Here is an 11,912-nt window from a genome sequence, read left to right as displayed (position 1 = left end):
TGCTAATATATTATTTAATATAAATTTATTTAATCATAAACAAAGAATGCAGTAGTATGGTGCGTATTGTATTTTTGTATATAATAAGGTCAAAGTCAAACAAAAGCTTATAAACCTGTTCCAACGTCAATGAATCAAACACAATATTGACTGAACTTAGGTTGAAGATCACGATAGTTCTTAAAGTGTTTCAAACTCTCCATGTGAATAAATACTAACACCGATGGGGTTATAATAAAAACACATGTTATTATTGATAGATAGAAATAAACAATATACAACAAAGATGTAGTGTATACTTGTTGCCATATTTTGACATTAATCAGTTTTTCTATTTCTCCAGACCTCTCCTAATACCATGACTATGCGCATGGGTAATTACTTACGTGTAATTGTACTCTGTCTGACTGGATTGAATTTTATCATTTTATATAAACCGGTGTCGATTCCAGAAATGTTACCAGTGATGAAGAACTTTAAATCAAATATAACTATGTACAGTCTAAAACAGAATATGGAATTCGAGCAAGGCAGCAAATGTTCATGTCTAGAACCAACTATTAGGTCTCTTGACATGAACACTCGCCACAGACAGAAAAGAGAATATATGGAATGGGAGAGACAAGAAAACAAAATGGCTGAACCAATGACACTGTGTCCAGCTATGTCCCCTATACGATACCTGGGATCTGGAATAACTGTCGAGCCTCTAAGCTCCGTTCGTGTTGTTGGTATCGAAGTAGACTCTGTGCTGAAAGCAAGTAAACACTTGAGAATAACACTAACTTCCAGAAATTCATTAGGACACATTTATGTAGAGCCTTTCACAATGACAGATTTACTGCATATAGAAGGCAATAACAGTGGTCAGATTTCAATGCAGACAGAAAATATTGACCAAATAAATAGCGCCCTCTCACACTTAATATACACAGGTCAGCAACACCATATAAGGCAGAGAGATTACATTGACGTTTCCATGCATAATTTTCATATCGTCATTAATATTGTGATCCAGAGAAGTCATGTACCCAGACTTTATGATCCAGGACCTTATAATAACATCAGTGGCAAAGTCACTATTGTATCCAAGACATTTGAACGATATGAGTGTGTTAAGCGCCTTATTTCAAGTGTCAGAACATTCTATCCCAACATAAAAATAATAATAGCCGATGATTCTTGTAAGAAACAAAAACTTGATGGAAACAATGTTAAACATTTTCTGATGCCGTTTTTAGAAGGTTATAATGCAGGAAAGAATTTATTGGTCAGTCAGGTGCGCACAAAGTACTTTCTATGGGTTGATGATGATTACGTTTTTACCAGTGACACCATCCTAGAACGTTTTGTAGAGAAACTGGAATCCCCTACAGCTGAGCTAGACCTAGTGGCTGGACTCATACTACATAAAGGAGTAGTCACTGAGACTATAACAAAGGACGCATGGTCTCATGTTGAGTACGCCAAAGGAAAAGACAGTGGATGTATCATGAAAAGAACTACAACAATTAAAACACTCAAGGAATTTCCAAATTGTAAACTGAAAGACATGGTTACAAACTTCTTCATGGCAAAGACTGAGGCAGTTCGAAAGGTCGGGTTTGATTTAACGTTTGAAAGATTTGCTCATCGAGAGTTTTTTGTAGATGCTTTCGGATATTTACGAATCGCTCAATGTGATGATGTTATCATCCTGCACAGACGGGAGGCAGACCATCGTTACAGTGTTTATAGGCACATGAAACATGATACTATAAGTATAGACAAATATGCAAAACGCATATTATTTAAAAATAACCTTCAATGTTTTCAGTCCTGGGAAAAGATTTTTCTTCTATCCAAAAATAACAATGAATAACTAGACTGAAAACTTGAATATTTGAGTGTGCAGAATTTATCGTTTTAATATCATTTATGTTTAATCTTTCGTTTGAGAGTCACACTACATGTGGCTCTACCAGCTTAATATCAGGTGAACACAGTTTAATTTATGTAATAGGACTATAGTTACATATATCATATTTCTTAAAAATACATCATATGTATAATAGTCCTAAAAAAGCATTTAAAATGTGTATATATTAATTATTTATAATGTTATAATATAAGGTAATGCATTTCCCCAAAAAAACAGTTCCCGTAATGTTTTCCCTGCTTATGGTGTAACCAGGTATCATAAATATTTTAATGGTGGATAACCAATCGCTATCAATAGTGGGAATAGAGTTATACGTCTTGAAATACCTGACAAACGGCATATAACGCGGATGTGAAAAAAGAGCAGTATTTATTTACGGAACATTTTGTAAGGAATAATAATTTGTTTGAATAGACATGGAACTCCTACCTCTGATTACTTTCTTATATATCTTTCAGTGATTTCTGCTTAGCACTAAGTTGGCTTTACCATCTTTACCTGTTATGATTCTGTGTATACTATTGTTAATTATATTTTCTTAACATTCAATCCCTTTCCTATAATGTTTTCTATTCAGTTCAAATTGAACTGTAAACAATGGTACATAGTTCATGCTATGGTAAAATATGAAATATTATGTAATAAACTATTGTTGAAAGAAAAATACAGTATAGTAGATGCAATCGTCTGCATGGGTAAAAACTGTGAATTACATACTGAGTAATCGATACATTTTGCAATGACATTGTATCTGCATTAATATGTACTGCTCAAAAGTCTATTCCATGCACTTGCCATCAAATAAATATGTTAACCCAGTGTGGAATAATTTAGTACATTCGAAGAACAATGGGTCACATACTTTCTTCGAGATGATAAGTGTCTTTAGAGATAAGTTAAAAAGATAACTGGTTCTTTGTAAGAAAGCCGACAGAATTTCAGAATTTCAACTGGAAAAATTATATCTAAACATCAAAATAAATCACCAGAGCCCGTAGCAGTTGGTTGGTGTGCCGATGGTGTGAAGATTGCTGAGATGTGGCAACAACGCTATGAATGTATTATCACTAATACATTCATACAGGCGTTTACTTCACAGCCGCCGTTAAGTACAGACATGATGGTCGATTAGGAAGTTTTGACTGATGGTTTGACATCAGGTGCTTTATTTGGAATGTACAACTGTTTTCTTTCGTTCATTTTAATTATGCGCCCTCTAGGGCCTGTGTTTTGTTTTCTATCTGTTCTACTGCTAGGCTGGCATATTCCCGCCATAAAGCTATCCCATGAAAACCGTTTTAGTCAATATTCCAACAATTCCAGGAGCGGAATTTGTGATTGCTGAATCACTCTCTTACTACTATAAGCCGGCAATTTGGCTTTAATATGGCACAGACAAGTAATTTTCAATCGTTAAATAAATTATTATAAGCGACGTAACGCCATGGTGTGTGTTACTTTTGTGGATGCTTCCAAACCATTCGATTATATTCGGCACGGTATTCTCATTGACAAATTATTGACAAAAGAGGTAAACTTTTTTTTAATCAAATTGTTAGCCTTTTGGTAAAGATGCCAAATGTCTGTTGTTATATGTAATGACCGTTGTTTTGATGTGTTTTACTTACGGAAAGACGTTACTTAAAGACATTGTATATCTTATTTAGATTACCATAGCTAAAACATTCTGCACTTCTATTTGGTTGTTGTCCGTGTGACTACATCTTTTATATAATGAAGTTTATTAGTCGACCTGGTCAGTATTTGAATATTATCTTCAATGAAAAGAAAACAGTTTGTATGTTTATTCAGTAGATAACGTTGATTTTGATTTGTTTTCTTTTAATTTTATGGATTTTTTTTTGTTTTCAAAATCTGTAATATAGTTCAATAATATTAATAAAAAAACAGATTCTATATATTACACATACAATTACAATTTATAAATCAATCAATCAATTTTCAATCTTTTAATTATCTAATAAACAATCTTGAATTGGTAAGATCTAATAGATAAAACACTGACAAAAAATGTCGGTATTGTTTATTAGGGTAAAAATAAGTTTTTGAGTGGTTTTATTATAGCTACATAAACACATGAATCCACATTATTTGGTAATAAACAGACACTATATTTAGTGTTAATTGGTAATTAAAGTTGACTTGTTTTATACAACGTTAGCTGAACACCATTATGGTTTGGTTGGTTGAAATAAATAGCAGACGCCGTTAGTGCTTCGTCAAGTGCTAGAAACTTAGGTGTCTTGTTTGATTCGCAGCTATCTATGGAAACACACATTTCTACTATTTGTAGATCTGGATATTCCCATCTAAGAAATATTAATCGTATTCGTAAATCATTATCCCAATCTGATACTGAAAAGTTGGTACATGCTTTCATATCTTCTCGCTTAGACAGCTGTAATTCATTATTGTCTGGTCTCCCTGTAACTAAGATAAAACCTCTTATTCGTGTACAAAATGCAGCAGCCCGCCTTGTCACTCGTGCTCGAAAATATGACCACATTACAGACATTTTTATTAAACTTCATTGGTTACCAGTTGTACAAAGAATCAATTTCAAATTGCTTTTACTAGTGTATAAATCTTTGTATGGTTTTTCCCCAAATTATCTATGTGAATTAATCGAATTTTATGTACCGAGTCGTAGTTTAAGATCTGAATCGAAGTTTCTTATTAAAACTCGTCAGATATGTAGTAAAAAGTCCAAGGTGTTATACAAAGACCGTGCTTTTGAAAATTTAGGTCCTAAACTTTTTAATGAATTACCTCTGTCTGTTCGTTCTAGTCCTTCAGTAGACATTTTTAAATCCAGACTGAAAACGCACTTATTTAAATGTGCTTTTAATATTTGACTGATTGTTTATTGTATCAGCGCCTTTGATCTTCATATGTTGGAATTGTTGCGCTTAATTAAATAGAGTTATTATTATTATTATGTACAACACGCAAATTATTTTATTCTGTAACTATCATGATTTATATTTCAGTCAGTTTGACAGTGGTTGTCATGACATATACTGATAAAGGTTAATGACAAGACCAGATGGCGAGCTGGTCGAAATCAACCAAAAACATCTTATGACTCTGCAGTTTTTAAGATACAAGACAGTAGCTGTAATTCTAAACCAATGTTGTTTGCGAGTTTAAAAAAGGTAGTATCTTGGTGGAATGTTAGTGCGAGATTATTACCCCATCAATATTAGTTAGTGTTGACAATGTATAGAAATGTTTTCTCTAGACAGCTTGACGAGTAATTAATTGATTATGATGTGTAAAACTTTCATGTGATTGGTTGTTTGTTGGAAGGCAAGGCCTTGGAGTCTCTTATACTGATTGTAATTGGTTAAGGGGTGACAAGAAATAAAGATGGATTTAATGCTATCTCGGGTGAAAAACCAGGGACTTGGCAGAGAATCGTTTTGGGAACATGAACGAAGCTTGTGTGTGTCTTTTGTCAGCCTAGCGTGGAAACGACCGAATCCCGGTTACCTAAGTGAAAGGTTGTTAACCATCAAAAATACCTATCACACGTGGTGGATAACCCTTGGGCATTGTGTTCAACACAAAAATCATCCTGTGAAGAAAAGTGAAATGACGAAGAGGTGTCTTTCTTGTGAACCGAACTAACAGCTCCATGGCAGAGACGACTCAGAAACCGCGCTCGACGACTAACACCGTTACCAGTATGGCACCGATGTACAACGCTGAAGAGATGAAGATTTCAGAACCCCTTCGGAAGGACCAGTACCGGATAGGACTGTATAATTAAGAATTGAGCGACATTAAAGACAAGAAGATGACAAATAACGACCCGGACTAACGCGACGACAAGAGAAGAAGACGCTATATAGACTTTGAATTAGAACTTTAGCTATCTGTGTATTGCTTAGAGAACTGCTCGCTGGACACTGTAACTGACACTGTGTAACTCAATAAGGACGTTGAACTCTTTTCCAGAACCCTAACCCTATTGCTCAGTAATGTAATGTATTGCTTACTTTTCTATCTTTTTTTTACCGTTTTTTTGTGGTATTGAATTATATGTATGCCCAGAGACACAGAGATGAATAGTAAGAATAGCGGATATTTTGGTATCGAAAAGATTATTAAGGGTAGGCTGAGGAACGGTAGAAAAGAGTATCTTATTAAATGGGTGGGGTACCCAAAAGATCAAAATTCTTGGGAATGTTATGAGAATTTGAACGAACAGGCGAGATTATTTTTAGAAGACCATCCGATACCCCTTATGGGATCGACAAGAGCGAATAAAAGAAGGCGGGAAAAGTTGATTAATGGTTTAGAAGTATATTAAAAAGAGATTAGTGTGTGACAAGACGAGTGTTATTTAGGCCCTGGGACGCACATCAGTCAATACTAACGACAATACTTAACGAATTCATTCAAACGAGACCATTTCTCAAGGAGCGTGGAAAGAATCCATGATAAAGCCTAAGTTTAAATTACATGGAAGTGTTATGTCCGCACTATAGCTACGTACGGGTTTGGTGTTGGGGGTCACACTTTCATGAAGACGCCGGGCGGTGACGCCAGGGACAATTTGATGAGAACATAGGAAACGCTTTAGGTGGGTACTTAATTCTACCATTCGACCACGCAAATTGAGAATTGGCCACGAATTTTTCATTTATCATGTGTCATACCCCTTTCTTTTCATTTCATTACTAATTTATAGTGCGTCTCCCGAGAAATTGATGTCAAGATGAGAATAGCGTTGATATTTATTAGTGTATTACTGGTCGTACGATGGAAACCGTCTGTGCAGATGAGAGATTATGTTCTGCGCCCCAATTATGGAGTATTGTTTGAACGGGTAGCAAACATCGATAACAGCCTAACGTACTGGCATCATACGTTCGCAATACCTTATTTAGATATTCCTATGATGAGTGTGAATGAGTCATTATGTTCGAACGAAACAGTTCACCTCATTCCGAAGTTTTGTGAGGAATACGGGGAAACTTTGAAGTTAGTCGAACAACAGAATAAGTTCTATATGTATCATATTTCGAGAGATGAACGAGCGATTCGTGTGTTATTTCCAAAGATAGAGAAAAGGAAGTTGGGAAATGAACGGCAGAAGAGGGGATTATTAGACTTTGTAGGGAAGGTATCGAAATCTTTATTCGGAACGGCCACGTCGAACGACGTAAATATTTTGAGACGGCATGTAGCGGCATTGGAAAGTTCCACCGAGGTTATGACAGATCAAATTGTTGCGTACGAAGATGATTTAAACTCATATGTTTTCACAACGAATAAAAGAATAGGGAATGCTCTGAATGGGATTAAGGAAAATCATGAGGCCATTTATTCGATCGTATCTGATTTATCGCAATGGAGAAAGCGCTTGAACAGAATGGAACTAAATCAAGAGGCGTTAGAAAAAGAATTAAATTATGAACGGCGATCCACACATTTAATGTTTCGATAAGCTATTCAACGCCTACAAGCGTTACAGTTACTTGAAAGGGAGACACAACGTAGGGTGAGTTCGATTGACGTGTTATTACAAGAAAGGTTACCTTTGCAGTTGATAGGACCGAGAGTGTTAGGGGATGCTTTAAGGGCAGTGCGAAAGAAACTACGAAAGAAATATCCTAATTTTGATATAGCATACACGAATTTGAATTATTATTACCATAATGCGAGAGTGACATTTCGGCGTACAGACAATAATGTGTACATAAAGGTTGGAATTCCCATTACTATAAAAAACGACATATTCGAAGTGTATAAAGTGATAGTCATGCCTATGCCCCTCCCTTATGATTTAGGTGATAAACCTCAGCATTTCGACAATAATACAGCAAAGAACGGGCGCACGAAGGTAACGTCAGTTGCAGAGTATTTTGGGGTTAATGAAGATGAAACTTACTACGTTGAAATGAGTGCAGACCAAATTTCGTCTTGTACTGGTCTGACAGTAAAAGATTGTCCCTCTGTGATTACCATGATAAATATGCGTAAGTCGTCGTGTACGAAGGCCTTGTTCTATGATAATAAAGAGGAAATTCGTAACACATGTAAAACAGATTTAATACTCAACCCAGTATACGACCCTAAGATTCTCGAAATCGGACAGGGGAATATTTTTGTAAATAGCAATGATACTAAATGGTTAATAGCATGCGGGGATAAAAGCCCTGAGCCTATTGAAGGTTGTACAATGTGTATAATTAAATTGCCCTGTGGATGCGCTATAAAATCCGACAATCTCTATGTATCGCCATTGTTAACCAGTTGCACAGAAGACGAGGCCCCCACGTTTCTGCATCCGGTAAATTTGCCATTCTTAATACCCTTTTATGACCCAGATGATTTGACAGAAATTACGGGGGAATCGATGTATGAAAACCCGTGGCGAGTACAACTCCCTAACATCACCATTAACAGAGGGAATTTCGAGGAAATTGTACGTTCTGATGCACGTTTGGTGGTAGATTTAAACAGAACGGCAGATTTATTAAGAAAAAATAAACCAATTTATTATTCAAAAGTAGACAAATTATTTAGCGACATTACGGATGAAACCCCTGCCTTACCGTTTTTGGAAGTCAAAACTATTACTATAATTGAAACCATTCTGGCTATTATAAGCACAGGGTCACTGATTTTGTCAGTATATACAGTTTGTAAGGTGAGAACTTTGAGCATATTGATTGCAACCCTTCCCAGGGCCCGGGCTAAAACGTTATATTTGCCAGTAGACGAGTTAATTACGGACCACCCCTTGCGAGATTTGAAGAGTTCCATGATCCAACTTCGAAATGAAACGTTAATTCTGATTTTAATGTGTTCAGGATTCTTATTAATATTGGCGGTTATTCGATTGTGCAAGTGTTATCGTAATCGCTCTATAATGTATCGTGCACCTAAATTGCCCCGTACTAAGTTAATTTTAGAGATATCCAATGACAAGCTGTATGTCTTGGTAAATGTTATGACCCTGTACGTGTCTCCGAGCCATTTGGCCTTTGCAAAGCGACCCGTGATCGAGAATTTAACAGTTGAACGTGGTATAATTTCGTCCGTGTTGAATATCGAATGGGGTGATTTAAAATACAAATTTCATGGTGTAGAACGTGTAATTCCTTTGCCCAAAGCCGTTAAGATACCAAAGTGGAAAGATAGTAAGTGCATGGCTGTGGAAGGGGTGGGGAATCATTATAGATTATTGGTAGGTCTATCTGAAGTATATACCGAGATTCCCAGGGATATTATTAGTATGCAGTAGATAGGGAACCCAATACTGAATAATTGGGATAGCAAGTGAAGTGCTGGCACCTCTCCTTGATAGAGTAGGATATTCGAAAATATAACCAATGTATTTAACCTCATAATCTTTTTATTTAAATATATATAACTATTGTATTTTAGAATCATAACAGTAGTGTTTAAATTTATAGCTTTTTATTTGAAATTATAATTACCATATGTAATCATTGTATTTACTCATTTGAAACTATGTATTTTGTTATATTAGAGTGTATTTTACTTGCTTAACAATTGTTGATGTATTTGACGTGTGAAATATAAATGTGATGACATCCTTGGTATTGGAACGGTATGTTCGGAGAACATGCAGAATGTAAAACAGGGGGTTGTATCATGATTTATATTTCAGTCAGTTTGACAGTGGTTGTCATGACATATACTGATAAAGGTTAATGACAAGACCAGATGGCGAGCTGGTCGAAATCAACCAAAAACATCTTATGACTCTGCAGTTTTTAAGATACAAGACAGTAGCTGTAATTCTAAACCAATGTTGTTTGCGAGTTTAAAAAAGGTAGTATCTTGGTGGAATGTTAGTGCGAGATTATTACCCCATCAATATTAGTTAGTGTTGACAATGTATAGAAATGTTTTCTCTAGACAGCTTGACGAGTAATTAATTGATTATGATGTGTAAAACTTTCATGTGATTGGTTGTTTGTTGGAAGGCAAGGCCTTGGAGTCTCTTATACTGATTGTAATTGGTTAAGGGGTGACAAGAAATAAAGATGGATTTAATGCTATCTCGGGTGAAAAACCAGGGACTTGGCAGAGAATCGTTTTGGGAACATGAACGAAGCTTGTGTGTGTCTTTTGTCAGCCTAGCGTGGAAACGACCGAATCCCGGTTACCTAAGTGAAAGGTTGTTAACCATCAAAAATACCTATCACATAACATTCAACTAACAAATTCATTTATAAATACAACGACGTGAGGAGATGGCATCAGTTTGATGAAAACATTATTTAACCATGTCATAGGTTATATTATAATGAGGTGGTCAAGACTGTAAATAATAAGTGTTAATGTATAAGGCACATTTGTATTCATGGGAGTAACTAAAACACTTTTCTTTCAAGAAGCACTTCAGAAACCAAACACACATACAATGTTTCAAGGTAAAACACCCAGCGTGTTTTATAAGTGTTTATGTATACGAAATGTACACAAGTTCATAAGAGTAACTAAAACATGTTTCTTCCAAACTGTTTTATCTTCAAATACAAACACATAAACACATATTAAGAAAAACACTTAAAGTGATTTTAAAGTGGGGACAAAAATGTGTTATATTTTAAAACAATTATTTACAGATTTACAGAGTACTCGTAGTTTTTTCAAAGTTTGCTAATATCTTATCCATCTTGTTTCAGTCAAATAATGCAATGTTTGGATTCGACTTTAAGTACACATATTGTAAATATAGATTTACTGATAGGTAAATGACGGTTACGAGGACGTTATCGGCAGTTACTAATGGCCAGTTTGGAGTGGAAGTTTGAATAAACATTGAAATTTTGTAATGCTTTACGTTTTTTTTTTTATGACAATATCTCAAATAGTGTAGCAGAAAACATGCCATATCACATATCTTTATAGAAACTATGAAATATATAGTGAGAACAGTAATATTTAAAAGATTTGTGTGTTATCTCCATCATTTATATTGTCAACTAACAAAACAAATTCTCAAGAATGTGTTTCGGACGTGGTACAACAGAGAACCATATCCCATCATTATTAAGATTTATACTTGCATTTAACACTCTATCTTTTATTATATTATAGGTAATAGGTAATAGACAAACTATGGCGAAAACTTCACTTTGTTTCATTGCTATTTGTATTTGTGGTACGATAATTCATATTTACTTGCATATCATATCGAATGACGATGGTAACAAATACACTGTAAAGACCTCTATATCTGAGAGGAATATTGCAGATTTGCGAAAGGATATGAAAGTACATCGAGACCATAGATGTTCGTGCTCTCAACCATCTGTTGGACCTCTTGATTGGAACACCAGTCAGAGACAGAAAAAAGAATACATTGAATGGAAACGTCAAGAAGATAAAATGGCCGAGCCTTCAACATTGTGTTTATCCATGATTCCTCTACAGTATTTAGGTTCTGGAATTACTGTTGAGCCTTTGGAATCAGTTCTTCTAATTGGACTTGAGGTTGATTCAGAATTTAATAACAACAATCCATTGAAACTAACTGTCACGTCCCGATATTCATTAGGATTCATTTATGTCGAATCATACATAGATACAAACATACTGCACATAAGTGGCAATAACAGTTGTCAAGTACGAATACAGACAGATAGTGTTACTAACATGAATGCTGTTCTCAAACATGTGGTTTACACTAGCCAGGAACACCATAAAAGACAGAGAGATTACATTGATATTTCATTTCAAGACATCTATAATGTTTTTATGAATGTTCTCATACAAAGACAGCATGTTCCGCGGCTATATGATCCAGGACCTGGCAATGATATCAATAATAAAGTGACGATTGTGGCAAAGACATTTGAACGGTATGACTGTGTCAATGCACTGATTGCAAGCGTTAATAAGTTCTACCCAAACATGACAATAATAATTGCAGATGATTCTGAGAACAAACAAAAACTTGAAGGTAATAATGTGAAACATT

General features: G+C 35.2%; 1 protein-coding gene across 1 annotated transcript; it reads left to right on the top strand.

Moving 5' to 3' along the window:
• The first annotated feature begins 358 nt into the window (after positions 1 to 358).
• LOC100367258 (beta-1,4 N-acetylgalactosaminyltransferase 1-like) lies at positions 359 to 1,861 on the top strand. The gene has a single exon (XM_002732981.3). The coding sequence runs from the start codon at positions 359 to 361 to the stop codon at positions 1,859 to 1,861; it is 1,503 nt and encodes a 500-aa protein (XP_002733027.2).
• The last annotated feature ends 10,051 nt before the right edge of the window (positions 1,862 to 11,912 follow it).

This window comes from Saccoglossus kowalevskii, chromosome 12 (assembly GCF_978046115.1).
Source record: "Saccoglossus kowalevskii chromosome 12, keSacKowa6.1, whole genome shotgun sequence".
In the NCBI taxonomy this organism is placed as follows: Eukaryota; Metazoa; Hemichordata; class Enteropneusta; family Harrimaniidae; genus Saccoglossus; species Saccoglossus kowalevskii.
This window is presented reverse-complemented; position numbering and strand designations above follow the sequence as displayed.

Bases quoted from the DNA above. Each gene is read 5' to 3' on its own strand.
- LOC100367258 (XM_002732981.3), top strand. From the start codon at position 359: ATGACTATGCGCATGGGTAATTACTTACGTGTAATTGTACTCTGTCTG.